General features: G+C 42.3%; 1 protein-coding gene across 1 annotated transcript; it reads right to left on the bottom strand.

Annotated features, from left to right (window-relative positions):
- Positions 1–4273: 4273 nt before the first annotated feature.
- On the bottom strand, positions 4274–5188 carry LOC306851503 (olfactory receptor 51I2-like; the record flags this gene model as incomplete). Its single annotated transcript, XM_079387785.1, has 1 exon — positions 4274–5188. One exon carries the CDS (start codon positions 5186–5188, stop codon positions 4274–4276), a length of 915 nt encoding a protein of 304 aa, XP_079243911.1.
- Between the last annotated feature and the right edge of the window lie 16669 nt (positions 5189–21857).

Here is a 21857-nt window from a genome sequence, read left to right as displayed (position 1 = left end):
GGACACTTCCCAAAACACCCAATGTACTTGTTACATCATTAGAAGAATGGCATCTAATATTAGTCTGTTTCTTTCTTATTCCGAGGTCACCGTACCCACCCAGACTGTATCCAGATCAGACGGTCACTGCAGCCACCCTGATCCTGTCCGTATCCAGATCAGATGGTGGATCAGCACCTAGAGATGATCTCTACAGCCCTGAACATCAGCGGAGACCAGGACAACTAGATGAGCCCCAGAGACAGATCCTCAGGGAAGACCCTGTATTCTAGACAGCCATAGGGACAAGACCACAGGAACCAGATGAGTCCTTTGCACAATCTGACTCTGCTTTAGCCTAGATTTAACTACACATAAAAGCCAGTAATTTTACTTACAAGGACCAGTTATGCGTGTCATACCATAAAATACTCTTAATATGACTGATTTTGTATATAATGTTTTTAATGTGAATTGAATAAAAATATTGTAAGCTACTAATTAATTAGCCCATAACACTTCCATTGTACAAAAAGAGAGCAAAGAACGTTTTCATTATCAAATAACATTTTCACTTCAGTCCAGCGAGTTCAAGCACTCTCAAAAACTGTCATAATAATCTCTGAGTAGCTGAATATCTCTTCAGCAAGCAGACACGCAAACTGCCGCGAATGAAACTGAAAGTAAGATGCAGACGATCAACACAATACTCTTCATTAAAAGTATAAGACAAACTTATCTTTCCAGTGCTGATGCCACGTGCTCTCCTATTGCGGTCTTTGATCTTGAAATGAGCTGATAATTAATAAAATGCAGAGCTTATCTTTTGATTTTGTTGACGTGAACTTCGTTATGTTTAAATATAGCGCAGGAATTGAAGATCGGATTTATATCCGTTTTGCGACTTTGTGGCCATGTGTAAATTGAAACATTTTAACAAATCAGATAGATATCTGGTCAGCGAAAACGCATGAAATGACCAGGTGTAAACGCATGAAATGACCAGGTGTAAACAGGCCCATTCACAATCTATGACAAAAATACTATTATAAATTAGGTTAGTGGATAATTTAGCAGCAAAATTTATTCTAGAAAAATCATGAGTGCACAATTTTATAAAATCTAAACATTTAGTGATAACATTATTTAGTGGGGAACAAATAAAAGTGAATATGCGGACTATATCTGGCAAAATCTTACACATTGCTCTTTGTATTGTTGTAAAATACATTAATGAAAACAAGTAAATGTATTTATTTATAAATATAAACTACAAAATTAAAATACATTTCTTTTAAATGTATAGCACAATGAAGGCAGCGACATATGATAGTGCAGTCCTATGTATCATATATATCATAAATGTTGCTGCTAGTGTTGCTTTCGTCAACGAAAATTATGACTAAATATCGTCGTCAACGATCCTTTATCACGTGACGAGACGAGACGAAAATGCTGCTCATGTGACGATGACGATAACTAAATGTAGAATGCAATATTGTTGACGAATAAAAACGAGACTAAATGTGGTTTACAAAATAAAAACTATGCTAAAATGTCTCTTCATTTTCATTGACTAAAACGAGACAAAACAAAATGTTATAACGTTATTTCGTCTAGTTTAGTCGCGTTATTATTATTATTTTGCAGTATTTCGGTTTCCGGTGTCTCATTTCAGGGCGCACTGCGCAGACGCAGGCGATGTCACTTCCTCAAGCCCCTCTCGCGGCATTATTTAGAAGACGACAACAAAGTTAAGTCTGACACAGAGAAAGGGAACGATGGCCGGCCAGCTGGGGTTCGTCTTTGGGAGATGTGTGTGTACTTCTAACATGTTTGGTTGGTAAAATAAATGTTGTAAATTCAAATCAGAGCATCTTCCGTGTCTTGAATGGATGTATTCTTAAGTCTATAAGGTAACAATACTATAATAAGATAACCTTGTTCGAAATGGGTTTGGCTAAAAGAGAATTTTGGTTTCGTCTATACTACTAGGTACTTATACTATATTGACTGGGTTAAATAGAATTGTATTACTAAAAAGAAACTAAAATACAATTTTCATTGACGAAAACTAGACTAAAATGTCATCAGTTTTCGTCGACTAAAACTAGACTAGACTAAAAAGAGTATGAACGTGACTAAAACTAATAAAAACTAAAATGACAGCTTCACACTAAGATTAGACTAAAACTAAAATTAAAACAGGCCGCCAAAAACAACACTAGTTGCTGCCTCCATTACTGTGCTAAACATTAGATTATTAATAGCCTTGATAGGACAGAACAAGAAACGCTATAAATAATCTTTCATTGAGCAAAAGCGTTATAATACGAAAAGCTCCAATAGAGAGTGGCACAAAGCGCTTATGGCTTCCCGTGCGCAAAATGATGCGCTTGAAACAGCACGGAGTCAGAGCACACAGCTCCCCATAGAGAAGTTCAAAGCACAAAGAAAAGAGATATTGGTGTGTAGCTTATTAAATCTGTGCATAGTTTATTGATCCTTTTCGTTTAACAGTTTTAACTCTCAGTTATTGAGCCCTCTTGGAGAGAATTTCATCGTCTTGACTGTCTTAACGGAACGTGACACAGTTTGAATGCTGAATGGAGGATGACAGACAGAAGCAGCGGAGAGAAGAATTTACGTGAACTTGAATTTAACGACTTAAATATTCATCTGTACCTCACATTGAACTATGGAACGGCTTCAGAACACTTGGACTTTGACATTATGGTGCTTTCTAATGTTTTTGTGCTTTCGTGGGGCTTAACCATAACACAGAATAGTATACGCACAATATCGGATTTGGATCGGTCTCGTCCGAACGATATCCGATCCAGCAGAAATTCTAGTATCGGAGACGATACCGATCCTGAGTATCGGATCGATGCATCCCTATTGGTTATAATGTGCAGTGCTTTAAAAATGTGTGTGTCTCTGGCTCTGTGCCAGCCAGAGAATGCAGATTTGAATTTAGCACCTGGTGATGTTTTTCTTTTATATATATATATATATATATATATATACATATAGTTTACCAGCCAAACTGTGCATTTCACCCAAAATAGTTTGCTGTGATATGATTCTAAATTTAGGGGGGCCAAAGGGGGGGGGGGGGGGGGGCAAGCTTGTTAACAGGGGGGCACAATGCTCCCAAGGTGGTGGTGCCCGCTCACAAGGCTCCCGAGGCGGCGGCGCCCACTCACGATTTCCCGATGCGGCGGTGTCCACACACAAAGCTCCTGAGGTGGCGGTGTCCGCTCACAAAGCTCCCGAGGCAGCGGTGCCCGCTCACTATTTCCCAGAGGTGGCAGCGCCAGCTCTTGTACTTCTTGTCCCTCCTTGGTCATATGACACAAATATGGCAACTTAGTGCTTGCATATGACCAATTGCATATCGCCATCCTGGCACCCTTGTCTACCTCTGTCTTCGTATGACAGGCCTTCTTCCGCTACATGGGCCTGGCCCGCCATCCCTCCCCTTGGTCAATCTCCATTCCACCTCCCTCCTAAACCTTTGGGGTTTTTGGTGGAACGTCTGGAAGCCATTCCTTAGAGGAGGGGTTCTCTCAGGGGTCCGGGCCCTGTGTTTCTCCCTCTCACCACCAGAGGTCACCATCGCTCATCCTCACGGACTCCTTTATCTTAACTCGACACACCTGTATACTAACACACACACACACAGCTGTTGCCCATCCTGATGGCTATTTATACTCATCCCCTAAGTTGCCATATTTGTGTCATATCCCTCTTTCTGGTATGAGCCGGTTTTCAGATTCTGATATCTGTGCTTGTTTCCGTTTTGGTTTCTACTTTGTCTGCCTTTTAAAGATCTGTGTTTGAACACAGATCCCTATTTACATGGTGTGTTTCACTTACTGTTCTGTGACAGAATTTGGGAAACAATAAAACAGACTTCATAGGGCTGTATGTGTGTTTTCTTTTCAGCTTTTCTGAGCTGGCAGACATGCCAGAAAAAAAGGAAATGATAAATAGATAGATTTTAATTTTAAAAAATTTAGTGCATTTATTCCAGTATTAATTTTACAGGCAATGTCTGGTATCTGATATATTTAGTATCTGAAAGGTGACAGAGGGTCTGACCCATGTCATGAATCTAGTAACAGGCTAAATTAGAAATAAAATGTATAGTTAATTGTGGCAAAGATTTACAGTAAAACGCAAATTCTCAAATTCACAGGTTCATAAAATATACTGTACATCATGATTAGATAATGTATACAATACAATAATTGAACTTTGTTAACATTCTGTGTAGCATGTGTTACAGCTATTTGCAAGCTTTTATAATCCATGGAATTTTTTTGCGAATTTCTGGAAAATTCAAACCATAAACAAGAGGGTTCAGGATGGGTGGTACAATAAGAAACTCTAGTGAAAGAATGATTGACAGCCCTATTGGGAGTTTCAAAGTTTCAACCCGACTCAAAGTGACCTCGCAAAAAATAGCAACTGAGAAATTTAAGAGGATAACAATGTGTGGAATACAAGTTCGATATGCTTTTCTCTTGAAATCCAGTGAGCTTTTTCTACAAATTATAAGAATTTTAACATAAGAGTATAATATAAAACTTAAAGGCATGATGAGAGTTGTGGTCACTATGAAAAAGCCAAAAACATTATTAACAATAGTGTTTGCACAAGAAAGCTTGACAATTTCCCAGTTGTGACAGTACACCTTCCACAGTTTGTTACCACACATTGTGAGTCTGGCATTTAATATACTAGCAATACCAACACAAATCATTGGATAAATCCAGCTTATAGCTATTAAAACAGATAAAATCCTGGGGCTCATTATGTTGTTGTATTGTAATGGTTTACTGATTGCTACATACCTGTCAAATGCCATTAACATTAAAATTGTGTTTTCATTTGATGCATATGAATAAATAACAAAAGCCTGTATGATACATGCTTCACGGGAGACTAAGTGTGTATCAGACAGCAAGTCTGTTAGTAACCTTGGGAAAAAAGCAGCTGTTCCAAACACAGAGTTGACGGATAAAAATGAAATCAGAATGTACATGGGCTGGTGCAATGTCCTTTCCAGAAATATTGCAAGAATAATGAGGGCATTAAAGAATACAATAGCACAATATATAATACATCCCAAAGCAAATAAAGCATATCTTATGTACCCAATATTTTCAAACAACATCAAGTAATATGTTCCATTTTCCATTTTCCATTAAGAAAAGAATCGATTCATTGACCTGAGGATGAAAACAAACAAAAAAAAGTTACTGATCTTTGTTTCTTACAGATAAACAGTTTTCATGGTTATCAGTTTTAGATAACTGTAGCCACAATGCTTTAAATAATACATCTTGTGAAAATGATTTACTGTTTGAATTATTCAATCAGTTTAACAATATACATGTAGTTGCATTACCAGGAATACCTTGTGTGATATGATCTGAAATTACCATCAGTTCATCTTCAAATAATGTGCAAATGTGCAGAGAATTAGCTCTACTTGTTGCTGTGGTTTAGAAGAACTAAGAGTCACCACTACATGCTATTTTTTATAATATAAAACATGTCTCTGGAGACCTAGAATCATTAAAACGGGTTGGGTGGCACAGTGGGCAAAATTCTTTATAACTCAAAACTTACTGATTAAACTGCAAGCTATTGTTGCAAACACTTTGCTACAAAATACATATTTTTACACACTTACAAAATGCATACTTTTAAGCCTGAAAAGACTACCACAAAAGCTTGTGTTGGTTGAAAATGTGTGGTGTGGTGGACAAACACAACTAATGAGGTCTGTGAGCTTTTGGAAAGACATTTTATTTGAAATGAAGTTTCAACAAAATATTTAAAGTGTCTGGCGGGATATGGTACTTTTGAGTAGATTTGCAGACAAGGTTGCATATTTTTTTTCTGTTGTATTTGTCTTTTAGACGTCAAAGGTCATGTCTTAACACAACCTTCGCCAGCAGGTGGTGATATTGATATGGGTTTAATTTAGCAGTGTATGGTGTATACACAACTCCTAATCTTATGGTTATGAGGATAAATGATTTGTGCTTGAAATCATATAGACATTCTCTTTGTGATAAGTATTTTCTTGATGATGTGTCTCCTTGTTAAATGAAGACATATGCAAGTAAGTAGTTCCTTTTTCCAAAGATTAATCATGTTTTAGTTATAGGCCTAATTATGGCATCACAATGTACATAATTTGCCTGCTTTTGTAAATATCACATTACTTAGCAGTTTCTTATATTTATAAAATAGTGGTAGTGTTTTTAAAAACTCTTTCTGCTAATTATCTATAAGTGTTTATATGATTTTAAGTATATTATTATTGCCTAATTAGTTTACTGATTCCAATCCGATGTATTCATAGCAATAATAAATTATTTATTTTCTTCTCCATAAACTCTGATTTACTTTGCCATTCCACTTAGAAGAAAACAGGTTGGCCTAGTTGTATGGACAGACCTACTGGTCTGACTTAACCATTGCCACATCCAGGGACATCTTCAGATCTTCAGAACCTCCAAGATCATCTGCGCTGTGGACATGCGATTGAACAACAGACATCTGAGTCACTACTTCCTCGTTGTCCCAGACCTGCCTCATGACATCTACATTGGAGCGGATATCATGGTCCGGCTCAATGCTTGCATTGATACCGTGAACGACATCATATGGACTCATCTGTCACACCAACTGACAACTTCAGTCAACCTCAAGAACCTCCAATCTAGTCAAACCATGCCAGACGCATGCGCTATGATCACGAAGCAAGAAGCCACAATAGCTGCCTACAGCAAGAGTGTCAGTGTTCGCCTCAACATGCGACCTGGCCAAACTCTCAACAGTAAGCTAGGCTTCTTCCAACCTTCCAGGACTTGCCTGAAATTAGGACTGACCCTGGAAGCCACACCTCTCATGGAAGTGTCATCTCGTGCTGTGTATGGGTTGTTTACAACTTTACGGTCCAAGACTTCCACATTCCCAAAGCCAATCACCTGGGATGGCTCATCAGCCAGGCATTCCACGACTTTGAACTGAGGGTGCCTGTCATAGGCCCTATACCAGCACAGCTAATGCCAGACGAATACGACGACACCGTAACGTTCACAAAACCCCATGAAATCATTGCCATCACTTCCGTTCTGCCGGTGTCCAGAGAAAGCAACTGCCGTTCAGAACTAACCAATGTCTCAACACAGCCAGCGACAGAATCACCTATACAGGTGAACACCGGGGCCCCAAAGCCCCTCAAATAGCTTAACTGCAGAAGAACCCTACGGCGGGTTCAAAGCACAAATTCAGCAAATCCTGAGTGAGGCGGATGCCCTCCACAACGAAGTGGATCGCCAAGGACTCAAACAGGTTCTGCGCAAGTACAAGGACTCCTTCGCAAAGGATTCCCTGGATTGTGGATTGATCAACATCCACATGGTGCGCATCCCGACAAACTTAAATGCGCCACCCACATTTGTGCGACAGTACATGATTCCAATAGCATCATATGAGCCAGTGCAAGAAATTGTTGACTCCATGCTGCAAAAGGGGGTCATCCGGCCCTGTAACAGCACATACTCTGCCCGATATTGCCAGTCCTATAACCCAACGGCAAATGGCGGCTCACCATCGACTATCGCAAATTGAATAAGCAAGTACCATTGTCACCATGGCCTATGACCCAATTGGACCAAGAAATTCCCAAAATCAAAGGCTCGACGATCCTGTAGACACTGGACGTCACCTCCGGGTTCTGGACGATCCCTGTCCACCCCGATGATCAACACAAGCTAGCATTCACCATTGGCAATCGACAGTACACCTTCACACGGTGTCCCTTCGGCTATGCCAACTCACCAGCTGAATTCAACATCTTTCTGAACAAAGCATGCCCTGACGCCAGAGCCAGAGGCAACCTTGTCTACATAGATGATGTTTTGATGAAAAGCTCAAGTGTGGAAGACCACCTCAAAGAAATCGATCACGTCCTAAACCAGCTGACAACGGCAGGAGCCAAAATCACCCTTCACAAAGCACAGTGGTGCAAAACCAAGGTGAACTATGTCGGACTGCTTGTCGGAAGCAACGGCATCGAGCCACAGTCTAACCGCACCCAAGCAATCCAAAGCATAAAAGTGCCGACTAACATCTCTGAGCAATTACTCGCAACAGTTCATCAAAAACTATGCGGACATCGCCCGACCACTAACCATTCTCCTGAAAAAGGATGAATCCTTCGTTTGGACAGAAGCCCAGGACACAGCGATGAGCCAGCTCAAAAAGCGCCTGTGCTCTGCTCTGTGCCTGGCCTACCCAGACCCAGGAAAAGAATTCTATCTGGATGCTGGATTCTCCAGTCATTGCCTAAGCGCAGGCCTATACCAGCTCAGTATCAACTCAGACTGCGAAAAAGCTTTGCTTTGCAGTGTGTGCTATCCAGCGTTTCTCTAATTACATCGGTGCACAGAAAATCATCATCAAGACTTGTCACCAGCCAGTCACCTTCCTAAACACTCAACGCATCAGAGATGGCGTGGTGATGAACACACGCATAGTTACCTGGCTAATGGCTCTCCAAGGACGGGACGTTGAGGCAAAATACAACCAAAACTACAAATCCTCACTGGGAAACGGGCTGGCAGCCTGTCAAAACTGTTCAACGGACACGCTGCACACACCAGCGAAACCTAAAGAACCACCACCACCTCAACTGACGAACCACAAGTACTTTGAGGAGAATGTGTGTGAAGGAATGCCCACAGCATATGTCGATGGCTGCTCCTACAACCACAAGGGCAATTTACAAGCTGGAGCGGGAGTGGTCTGGCTCAACAAGGACCCTTGCCCACCGCAACAATTCAACTTAGGCCCTCGCTCATCGCAATATGCTGAAATAGCAGCCATCCTCATCACACTTCAAATGGCTGCATCCCACAACATCAAAGAACTCCTCATCTGTACCGATTCGAACTATGCCCGTCTCAGCTTCACCTGCCATTTAGCTGGATGGAAACAGAATGGATTCAAGACAGCTACAACAAGCCTGTCAAGCACCAGGAACTCTTCCAAGCAAGCGATGCCATTGTCACTGAACATGACATTATCGTTTATTGGAAAAAGGTTTGAGGTCATTCACGTCAACCAGGACAAGACAAAGACTTCAATGACCAAACCGATGCCCTCGCCAAAGCAGGTGCATTACACGGAGAGTCCTGGACATTTCAATCCCTCCCACCCAACCCATCAGTGGCAGCCATAACCTGCCGCCAGCACGCCACTGGCGCTCATACCCCACCTCCTCCCACATTGCCCTATCACCTCAATTCGCTGCTGACGATCTCCTCACCCTCAAAACTGCGGAATCCAACACCTTGCCTAATCCTATTTCAACCTCCGACCTAACCACTTCCTCCTGTGCTCCGCACGCTCCACTCAATCAAGCACATGCTGCATCTAAGAGACGGTGTTCTCATATATGTCCCTGAGCCCCTCACTGCGCCAAAGCTCGTAGTGCCTCTGACAAACGCACACGTTGCACCATGCGCGGGACACCACAGTGCCAAGGCCGCCTACGAAACACTCAAGCAAGTAGCATACTGGCCTGGTATGCAGCAAGACGTAGCGGAATATGTAAAAGGATGCCTGGTGCGTTGCCAGTTCCAACCGGCAAACCCAAACCACCGAGCCCCACTGCAAAGGAAGGGAATGACTTTTCCATGGTCGGACCTCCAAATAGACTGACCCCTGCCACGGTCAACACGGGGTAACAAATATTTCCTCACCATGGTCTGCGAATTGACGAAGTGGATAGAATGCCTCCCAGCTCCCAATGATACAGCAGAAACAACAGCCTGCCTGTTAATGAACCACATCTTCTCAAGATTTGGACCGCCTTTAAGGGTCAATTCTGACCGCGGAACCCACTTCACTGCCGAAATCATGCAGGAAGTCTGGAAACTCCTGGGTATACAGACCAAGCTCCCCATAAACTTCCACCCAACTTCCTCGGGTCAGTTTGAACGGGCCAACCGGACAGTGGTCAGCATGTTAAAGAAGTATTTGTCCGCCAATCAAAAGGATTGGGATATTAAACTTCCACTGGTACTGATGGCCGCTCGAGCCTCCCCTCACCAGTCCCCCTATGGAGTACCCCCGTTCACATTGATGACAGGGAGAAGCATGACGCTACCGCTACATCTGCTGTACCAACCTGGTGACCTGAACCTCGTCACCGCCTACACCACTCACCAGTATCTGGAAGAGTTGCATCAGCACCTGAGAACGACTTTCTCAACAGTAACTGCAACGAAGCGCGGAAGGATGTAAAGCCTACTACGACCAAAAGGCCTCTCACCATGAGCTAAATGTCGGCGACAAAGTGTGGTACTACAGCTTTGTCCAACCAAAGCAGAACACTCCCCGTCGCCTGTCAAAAAAGTTCTTACTTCACTGGACAGGACCCCACGAGATAGTAGACAAGCTCTCACTTGTCGCCTACCGAATCAAAATCAGACAAGGGGCAGCGAGCCAGTCCTTCGATGGGTCCATTGAAACCAGATGAAGAGGCACCAGAGCTCCAGCCGACCGGGAAAAGAGGAAGATCAAACCCACTGACACAGACCGACAATCATACGCTCTACACCACACTAGCATAACCTCTGTTGTTGAGGAAACATATAGCGTCCTTGCTTAACCTGTTAGCCTGCACCAGAGCGACCTCGCACTGAACGATCTTTGTTTGCATGTGTCATTGTTTTCTAATAGAATAAATGAAACGGGACAAAGTTAATCTTGACAAACTTTATATCATTCTGAGGGTCTAAGCCTCAAGCATCGACGACAGATCGCTGTTTTTCGATGGAAAGCTTATAAGGAATGAGTGGCACAAATTTGCTACATTTGTGTAAGCAGTACACATCCAAACACGCAGAGTAAAAAAGCCGTACGTACCTTTATCATTGTAATAACGAGCCACAAACGCGTCCACTGCTGAAATCCCAGTTTAGTTAGAGAGGTAAGGGTCCACAGAAAAACATCCCAGCGAGCACTTTTAGTCCAGCGAAACAATAACGTTGTAATAAGGATGAATATTCCTTTGTTTACATTTCATTTCTTCAGAGAGTTATTGTTCGCGTCCGTTATGGAATAAATTACGCTCAAAAACAGCGTCTTGGTGGTAAAAAAACAAAACGATGTTGTAGAATACGGTCTTACAAATATAATGAGACCGTCTACGGAAAAAAAAGTCTCAGAAAAGCGGAATATAGATTATTTGAATTTGGCGCTCCCTCCAGCCGGCAGTGACGCTTCTGTGACGCACGCTGTCATCTGAGCGGGGCACAATTTAGCGATCTGCTTTATCCATAAAAAACTGTTTTTTTTTTCTTCTACATTTTTTATATGTGTGTGTGTGTGTATTGTGTGGGGAATGTGGCCGTGTCTGCATGATTATAATCTGTATGGACGCACATCAGCGTGTTTATTAGCGACTCTATGACGGCTATCATTGTGATTCATTGATCAGCTATTATTGATTATATGGCCCATCTGTTTGATTATAATCTGAATGGAAGCACATCAGCGTGTGTTTACTGACTCTATGACCATGTCTGGCAATATCACTTCACGTCTGGCAGTGATATTTATCATTGTAATAACGAATAACGAACAATACTTCAGTATACATACTATATACAAAGCATTTTTTTCTATTTTTTTTCCTTTTTTATTACTCAAATAATTATTTTTGTATTTTTTAGTGCTCAAATAAATCTGTCTATTATTTTATAATTGAAAAACTATGCAGGAACATGTACAATGACTAAAATAGCTTGTATAATTCTGTAATCCATTTGGTGGTTATTTTTCCTCAAACAGGGGGGTGGGGGGACTATAAATAGTTTCAGAAAAAATATTGCAGGAATCTCATTTTTCATGGTATCTTCTTCAAATTTGAAATATGAACACATGAGACATGTGGCTTTCGATCCATTACTTTTCTGGATTGCTCCAGGACTTATTTCATGTATTTGTATATGAAATAAAAAAACATTCAGTGTGGAAAAATATTTTTCAAGGGACGTCAGTGTCTATAACTTTTTATCTTTTTGAGCATTATCAACTCTGGATGATAGATAGTAAAGCCCAGAGTCTCTTCTTTCAAAAGATACCTAATTTGTTTGTGTAAGCACACTTTGTCACAAACTGTTACCATTTTAATTCAGGTAGGTTATTTTCACCTGCGAGGCCACAAATGGGGTTGAAGGTTAACAGGTTAAACACAACATTTACACTCTCTCCTCAGCTGCACTGCTAGGGCCAACCTCTAGTAGAGAGGAGTTACTCCACACATGTGACACTCGTTTGCTGCCTCACCTCATTCGGTGTCCTTGTGTCTCTTTGTGTATCTCTTTGTTTTTCGTTGTGTCTCTTTTGTGTTTTTCCTTTTTCCTCTCTCACTATAATTTATTTTCCCCTCTAGTCCCCTCATCAGAGAACTCCCTGTACCAATTCTTTAAATCCAGGTCCCAAAATTTAGATTGACTCCCTTCAATAGAGTCGTTGTACCTCGTTGTGAGAACCGAGGTCAACCGATCCAGGCGACTGGGCCTTTCCCCTCAGTTTGCCCATTATCGACGCTAATGACATTTACCGGCTCAAAGATGTTGTGAATGTGGGATTTTGGCAAGGGAACACCTATGTCAAAATCCACACTCCTGAAGTCGTTGCGTATCACGATAACAACGAACAGTTTTATCTGGCCCCAAACCTAAAGATGTGTACGCTCACGAAGGACATCCACTTCCTTTGCCCGAGTAAACCCTTTGTCTGCGATAATACTGAGGGCATCTGTGGCCTAGAATCCATTTGGCCCGACACTAGCTGCCCCGCCGACGCGACACCACGTTCTCAAGTTGAGGTAACGCAAGCCGAAATTATCAGAAACCGATGGCTGGTCAACACCCCAGCGCGAACGGCTAACCTCACATACGATCAACATGACACAGCCACACGCATTATCCTCCCTAACCAAACTCTATGGATCACGGTCCCTAAGGGCTCGATCCTCCATATTGACGATTTAGCATTGTACCACCTTACCGATGACGAGTATCAGGCTGAAATCAAAATCTAACTCTTTTTCAAACAGCACTCCTTCGCCCTTGATCCAGAATCGGAAGAAAGGATCAAGGAGGAAGGAACACAACTCATTGATTTAACTCCTGTTGATACAGCTTTAGAAGCTATCGCTCGCCTTCCGCCTGCTGGCGCGCCAATTATTCGGTCTTGGTTTGCCGCTGACACAGCGCTTTGCATCTCTACTATTGTAGGATATGTTGTGACTTTGACACGGGCCTTCCTCCTACACAAGCGAGTGAACGCCGTTCAAGAGTCTTTCAACAAGTGCACGTCAGGTGTCCCGCGCATTTTCCGACATGATAAAACCAACCAAGAACCTGAACTGGAGAACTCAACCAACCTGATTGAGATCACGCTTATACCGCTTCATCGAACCCCTGACAACTAAACCAATCAAAATTTCCCTATTACCAATAATCCTAAAGAACGTAATCCTACGTCTTCTCAAGTTTCTAACCTGTTCATTCCCAAATTACCCTGCACCAGGATTCAGTCAGTGATGGAGATGTTGTTTGTGTCTTGTGTGTGCTTGTTCTCCCTGCTTCTTGTTCCAGTGCCCACTGACGTTCACAGTTGGAACCTCACCGAGCAAAGGGGGAATGTGTAGAAGTTTGTCGAAACAAGAACACACACACGCACACACACACCTATTACCAGGACAGCACATTCTGGAGAAATTTGCTCTTTTCACTATCTGTGGCCGTAAAATTAATTAACAACCAGCACCGCGCCCAAGCATCTTGCTCTGCTCTTCTTAACGTCTCACGAGACCCCTAAAACAAAGGATATATGTGGAAAAATATGGAATGTATTTAAAACAGGACTTCACGGTTGTTTCTTTTCACTTAAGCATAATTCAACCAGAAACAGGACGAAGACCTTGGCATCTGGAAAGGCTCCAGCACAGACCCTCCTGGATATCTCCTGACCATTAACGCATACATTCAATGATGTTATCAACCAGGAGAGATGGTTTTACAACTGACGTCTGAGCTAAGGAAATCTCCAGAGCTTCACAAACATGATATTCTCATGTTTCAGACAACTCTCCTCTCTCCTCCTCGCATTCCAAAGGAAACGCGCCTTTTCTTCTTATTAACAGACAAAGAGACTCAAATCTTGCTAAAGGATTCCAAAAAGAACAAATTATAATTGTTCCTGCTATTAAAGCAATATACTCAAAAGCAATATATACAATATATTTACAATATATATTCAGGTTGTATTTCATGAAATTAAGCTTGCTGTGTTATTGGAATCTATGGTATTGTTGTAATCTTTTGATGTCTAATTTTTCCAGATCACTATTTTTTAGTTTCACATGCTTGGTGTGATTATTTAGAATTTAGGATCACTTAACCCTCTGGGGCCGACAAACGCGTATACGCGTTTTGGGGCAGATTTTCCTGATAAGGCAGAAATGAGCTTGAATTACTCTGCCATTTTTGATCGTTCAGATAAGAGCAATACACCATTCGAATCTGTAAGAGGTCTACTTTTATTTGTATACACTCATAATAACAACTAAACTTTGTGATTTTGAAGAATAAAGAAAACAAACAGGGTGCGCTCTCTGTCTTCTCCGTCTCCGCGAACTATTTTCAGAAATGCGTCACTAAAATGAAGTGTAACTCAGCGAATACTCAACACACAGACATGAGTTATCTCTATAGAAAGCTTGAAGTGTCTTCTTTCAAATGAAGTAAGTCATATCAAAAACAAATATTCTGTGATAAAGTAATCCGTATGAAACCAACACGATGTTCAGTCTGTCCCGTCTAACTCATTATTTCTAATGTGATCCCGCCCCCTCGTGTTCTCATGTAAATTACCACGCGATCCGCGCACGCTTGGAGACGCTCAACATAAACAAAGCGTCAGGAGTGAAGAGTTCATCGCTGCAATACTGTTCGTTTCTGGAAGAAGACGCACTGAGTAAAGGCTGGATTTCCCTCAAAATAAGAACAAGAGTTCATCAAGTAGAGAAGATCGATCCGATGAGTAAGTAATACTTCTTTTTTGCATTAGTTAACGTGTTATTGTGACTACAAAATCATAGTTGGGTTTTCCCCAAACTATAATTCCTGACTAAAATGTTTGAAATCCAGTAAAACATTTTGAATATGATGGGCAATTCATTGTATTTAAATTTCTTACGGCACGAGTATGTTTTCTTGCTCCATATAAAAAAATAAAAGTAATATGAGAGTACATTGAAACATGATGAATGCTACGAGTCTAAGTATGATTAGAACATGTTTATGATTAATAGCCTACTCTGTTCAAAAATAGATTTTAATAGCGTGCTAAACAATAATATTTAGTTTCTCAAAAATAAACTGCCTTTTTTTTTACGATAATACAAAGCATGCATGAGTCTATGGCTACAAAACCTATATATATATATATATATATATATATATATATATATATATATATATATATATATATATATATATATATATACAGATGCTCCTGATATAAACATGCTCACAAATGTTTTTTCTTTTTTTGGTTGTTTGTATTTTATTGAATCAGACACCTGCACCACAGATGATGAATCCTGCTGACTTTCAGTCTCTTCCAACTGTTTTCCTCTGAGAGCGCTGTACTAACATCAGAAGTTCAACTACACTGGTATTCTATGGTAAATCAAGATCCTTGACTACTGATTATGTTTTTTCTTCTTGAATCCATGGAAAGTAGCAGAAACACTTAAATAACATGTAAATATCAGGTATGATTTATTTGTTTCACTTGTTGAACAGAATCTGTTGCAGAAATGAGTCAAAGTCTCTTCAGATCTCTGTGGTTAGATCAGTGTGCACAATAATGCATTATATAACCCTTCATTATATATGTTTTGATTGTACTGTGTTGTAAATAAAATACAAATAATTTTAAAAAACATTTTTTTTCAATCTCCTCACATACTCTCTTACCTGCCTCAAAGTCACAGTCACACTGATGGCCCATTAGCAGCCTTTAGGGTAGGGCCCTTTGTCTCTCAGGTGAGAATCACTTAATATTCAAAGACATTACCACTCCCTCGCATATTGGCTTTCAATCACAAAACATGTCTTTAAAAATGTTAATCAATGTATTGTTTTCTGTGAACAAATAAACAAGATGATTTTCACATAATGTTGAAGCAAAAATTCTAGGCTATAACATCCAGTTCTCAAAAGTCTTGTGAACAATATTGTTCTGTATGTGTTTTATGGTCTTATTTCAGTGACTTAAAGATTTTAGTTTTTCACTAACCACGCATAAACGTTGATTTCTCAAAAACACAATCATGTACATAAATGCTGCTAACATATTATTGTAAACAGCCCAGTTTGTGCTGTTTACAGTGTTATTAGACTTTAGCCATTTATATTTTTATAAGCAACTGAAAAAACACATATCAGGGCATGTCGAAAGTTCTCCAGGCCCCCAAAACACCCTCAGACCCCAGAGGGTTAATCTATGCCTTAATCGCTTAATAGATAAAATTGATTTATGTACTTAAGGTATGCAAAATTCTTGGTGTTTGATTTCGAATGAAAGCTAGTTGCGTCAGCAATAATTTGGTGTAGATGAAAATTGACATTTCTCATCATAATGTATGATTAAAACACTTATAGGAATCTGCTAGGATATGCTCTTTATTTTATGATATAATGCAGCAAAGGGTTTATGCACAGAAAACTGAGCCGTGCGAGGCGGGGCTCCGCCCTACAGAAACACTTGTGATTGGATCAAACAGCAAAAGGGGCAGACTGAAATCAGCCCGTTAAAGACAGACACCCAACTTTGGTGCATGGCTCTCTTTGCTTGCTCGCCTGCTGACCTGGTGAAACTTTGGCTCCTCATCGAGTCGCGCCAAAGCGCTCCCAGCCATTAACATCTGGCTGAGCATTGAACAACTATCAAGACTTAGTCAAACGTCTAAAGAAACTTTAACATCTGAAGCCGTAAGAACTGAAACAAACTTCCTAAGAGCGTCATCACTCCACAGAGAAATTCCCCATGACATCATGCTATGATGAGACATCAGCAGCCAATCCGCACCCAGGGTTCCCTCGACCAGGAAAGGAATGGAAACTCAACTTAAAGCAAGTAATATCAAACAATTCTTCATAATGCTGCTGGAAACTGATTGCATTCATCTTTAAGTGTAAAGATAATAAAGTTCCTTGCTTGTGACTCCCTCTGGTTGAAGTTAGAGCATTCTTGAAAACGAGCATTAGAACCTTAAACTCTTTTCAGTGTGATTTTCAAGTCTTAAACTATTTGCCAAAGGTCGCGTTACCTATGCTAAAATTACCTATGCTCAAAATTACCTAATCAATTCTGTGTTATTATCGTGGCCACAGGAATACAATTTAATTGTTAAGAGATAACGTACTGATTTTAACGCTTGCTGGACAAGTCATTAATGAGGTATCGTTAACAAGGTATAAGTTGGACGTTTTGATTAATATCGATTAATCATGTAAATATCAATATTGAATCTTAAGAATAGATTCCCTAAGAGCTAAATTAAAGTAAGGGCTAATCCTTTACACCAGTTGGTTGTACATGTACCTTATACATTAAATACCTACCTGGTCTCATGGCATATAAGTACCTGGGTGCATTTTTTTTTGCGAGACACGAAATACATACCAATAACTACATATTACTGCAGTTTCCAAAAGAAACACACACTAGAGGCAGTGAAACTCCGACACCTTTTACTCCATTTCACACAAATTTACAGAGTTTTGATTAATAAAGCGCCCTTTTCGCACAATTACTTGAAGAATATGATGTTACGACTTCAAAACAATATTAATATGCTGGAAGATTTGAAAACGACGTTAGCATCGCACAAATCCAGCCTCGTATCTATGGGTTTTCATAGATGGTAACTTTGTTCGGTAGCTTACGGAGTACGTTTTGGAATTAGCAACGGAGGTGCTCGATGAGATGCGGAAGAAATTAATCCTACTCACAATAGCGTTTTAACTCCCTGGGGTCAATGGTCACGCCGTCGCGACCAGCTCACTTTTTTTAAGATCAGTGAGAAAGACACTAAAAATACTCTGTTGATTTTGATCACACAAATGTCACGGTTCACTAATTCATTGTTTCCTTCTCGTCTCGTGTTATTGTTGATATGTGTTTATGGGTGTGTGTGTGTGTGGGCGTGACCGAGCCAATTACCGCTGATCAGCGTTTCAGCTGAGTCTCGTTGGCAGCGCCAGCTGCAGCTCATCTACACACCTATATTTACTTACCAGTTTCTTCCCTCCTTTGTCAGATCGTTTGTTGATGTCTTCGCGTGCTGTCTCCAGTTTCCTGTTCCGTGCTGCTGTCTGGTGTCGTGAGTCAGAGTCCCGTTCTAGTGTTGCTGTTTTCGTCGTTCTGTGTCTGGATACTTCACTCTCCACCTACGGATCCGTCTTTTCACCACCATTCACCTGTGTAGTTCATCAAGGTCCCTGCGTCACTCATCGCCATCGGATTCCTGTTTGTGTTACACTCTCGAACTACAAATAAAACACTGTTTCACTCGAACTTGCTTCCTTGTTATTCAGCCATGACAGAATGATCTGACCGTTCAATGGAAGCAGCGGGTGTCTCAGCTAGTTCCCTGGAGGAATTCATTACACGGAGTATCGACAGGATGGATTCCCAGGAGGCAAGTCTTAATAACACGGGCCGTGCTATTCAGGCGCTAGTGGCGCAGGTGTCCAAGCTCACCCAACAATTTCAACATCTGCGAATCCCCACTGCGCCACCCACGCCGCCAGCTCCCCCCACCCCACCTGTGACCCTCTTCCAGTCTGAGCCTCGTCTGCCCGTTCCCGAATCTTACTCCGGAGAGCCTAATTATTGTAGGGCCTTCCTCACACGGTGTTCCATGCACTTTGCTCTACAACCCAGAATTTTTGGTACCGAACAGAGCAAGGTTGCGTTTGTGCTGACGATATTGACTGGAAGAGCGGCACTATGGGGAACAGCAGTGTGGGAGAACCAGGATCCATGCTGCGCCTCGTTTCAGGCACTGTCCGATGAAATGAAGCGGGTATTCGATCGTGCCGTCGCCAGAAGGGAGGCGGCCAGAATACTCGCCGATCTCCGTCAGGGTGAAAGATCAGTATCTGACTATTCCATCGAGTTCCGGACCCTGGCGGCGAAGTGTCGCTGGAACGAGGAGGCGCAGTGGGACATGTTCCTGCATGGGTTGGCTGACCGCGTCCAGAAGGAGATCTACGTCCTGGACCTTCCCACTACACTCAATGGACTCATTGATTTGGCATTAAGGGTAGACGCATGACTCTCTAGAGTCCCTGGTGGGGCAGAGAGTCAGCGGTTCAGCGACGGAGACGTGGTCAGTCCTACCTACGATCACGAGCCCATGCAGGTAGGGCGGGCTCGGCTTTCCCGGGAGGAGAAGGAGAGGCAGAGGACCCAGGACCTCTGCCTACATTGTGGAGGGGCAGGACACTATCTGAACAAATGCCCAGTAAAAGGCCAAGCCCGATAGTAACTGTGAGGCTACTATCGGGTGGGATCTCCACCGAGAAGACCTCATCACTATCATCGACCCTCCTTCCGGTAAGACTGAGATGGACTACACACTCACTCGACTGTCAAGCACTACTGGACTCCAGGGCGGAAGGTAATTTCATGGACTGCACTTTTGCACACAGACTTCAGATTCCCATCAGACCACTCACACTCAAGATTTCGGTCCACACCCTTAACGGTCAAGAACTACCCACCATTTAATTTACAACTGGACCCGTCACTCTCATCACATCAGGCAATCATACAGAAACCATCTCGTTCTTGATCATGGACTCCCCCCTTGCACCTGTCGTTCTCGGTCACCCCTGACTCATCCGTCACAATCCCAAAATAGACTGGCACCAGAAATCCATTGTGGCTTGGAGCAATAGATGTTATGAGTCCTGTCTAGTGTCTGCCTTTCCATCAATTTCGGTTTCTGTTTTTCAGGAGGAGGCAGTGGATTTGTCTAACGTACCCACAGAGTACCGGGACCTGAGGGAAGTGTTCAGTAAGTCTCGAGCAGCTTCTCTTCCTCCGCATCGTCCTTATGACTGTGCCATAGATTTACTGCCAGGTAAGTCTCCGCCTAAGGGCAAGTTATATTCGCTTTCTGTTCCAGAAAGGGAGGCTATGGAGAAATATATTTCTGATTCTCTAGCATCTAAGTTCATCCGCTCTTCCTCTTCTCCAGCGGGGGCGGGGTTCTTTTTTGTGGGGAAGAAGGACGGGTCTCTATGTCCTTGCATTGATTACCAGGGGTTGAACAACATCACAGTAAAGAATACTTATCCTTTGCCGTTGATGTCTTCAGCTTTCGAGAGGTTGCAGGGAGCGTAAATTTTCACAAAACTGGATTTACGTAATGCCTATCATTTGGTTCGCATAAGGAAGGGGGATGAGTGGAAGACTGCTTTTAACACCCCCAGGGGGCACTTTGAATATTTGGTCATACCCTTCGGGCTGTCTAACTCCCCGGCGGTCTTCCAGGCACTCGTCAATGACGTGCTGCGAGATATGGTAGATCAGTTCATATATGTCTACCTGGATGACATATTGATATTTTCTTCTTCTCTCCAGGAACATGTGCAGCACGTCCGGCGAGTGCTTCAGAGGTTGCTAGAAAATGGGCTTTTTGTCAAGGCGGAGAAATGCGCTTTTCATGCACAGTCTGTTCCTTTTCTAGGGTACATCGTTTCGTCTGAAGGAGTGCGCATGGATCCTGAGAAGGTTAAGGCTGTGGTGGAATGGCCAAGTCCAGATTCCCGTAAGGCCCTACAGAGGTTTCTGGGGTTTGCCAAATTCTACCGGCGTTTTATTCGCAATTTCAGCCAACTAGCCGTGCCTCTGACTGCCTTGACCTCCCCCAGAACCACGTTCAGGTGGTCTAACACAGCCGAGGCTGTGTTTAGCAAACTGAAAGGCTGCTTTGTTTCAGCCCCCATCCTTATAGCCCCTGATCCCTCACGTCAGTTCGTGGTGGAGGACGACGCATCAGAGGTGGGGGTAGGCGCAGTGCTATCCCAGCGCTCTTCCGCAGACGACAAGATGCATCCCTGCGCATTTTTGTCCCATCGTTTATCACCAGCCGAACGTAATTACGACATTGGTAACAGGGAGTTGTTGGCAGTCAAGTTAGCGTTGGAGGAATGGCATCACTGGTTAGAAGGGTCGGGGGTACCTTTTATCATCTGGACCGATCACAAGAACCTGGAATATATCAGAACTGCCAAAAGATTGAACTCCAGACAGGCTTTTTTTCGGTCGTTTTGATTTTTCTCTCTCGTACTGCCCGGGTTCCAAAAACATCAAACCCGACTCTTTATCGCGTATTTTTGACCGTTCCGAACGCCCGTCTACTCCCGAGTGCATTTTACCCGAGAACCTTTTTGTCTCCACACTCACATGGGAGGTCGAATCGAAGGTCAAGACGGCCTTAGAAGGGGTAACGCCTCCGCCCGGTTGCCCACCAAATCGGTTATTTGTGCCGGAGGAATTATGGTCCGACGTCATTCAGTGGGGGCATTGTTCCAACGTGGCTTGTCATCCAGGAGTTAATCGCACTAGTTTTTTGGTCAAGCAAAGATTCTGGTGGCCACGTATGGCTCGCGACATTCACAGTTTTGTTTTGGCTTGCTCGGTTTGTGCCACTGGTAAGACTTCCAATCGACCCCCAGATGGGT

The sequence above is a fragment of the Barbus barbus genome, assembly GCF_936440315.1.
Source record: "Barbus barbus genome assembly, chromosome: 31".
Taxonomy (NCBI): Eukaryota; Metazoa; Chordata; class Actinopteri; order Cypriniformes; family Cyprinidae; genus Barbus; species Barbus barbus.
Note: the sequence above shows the minus strand (reverse complement) of the source record. Positions and strands in the feature narration are given on the sequence as shown.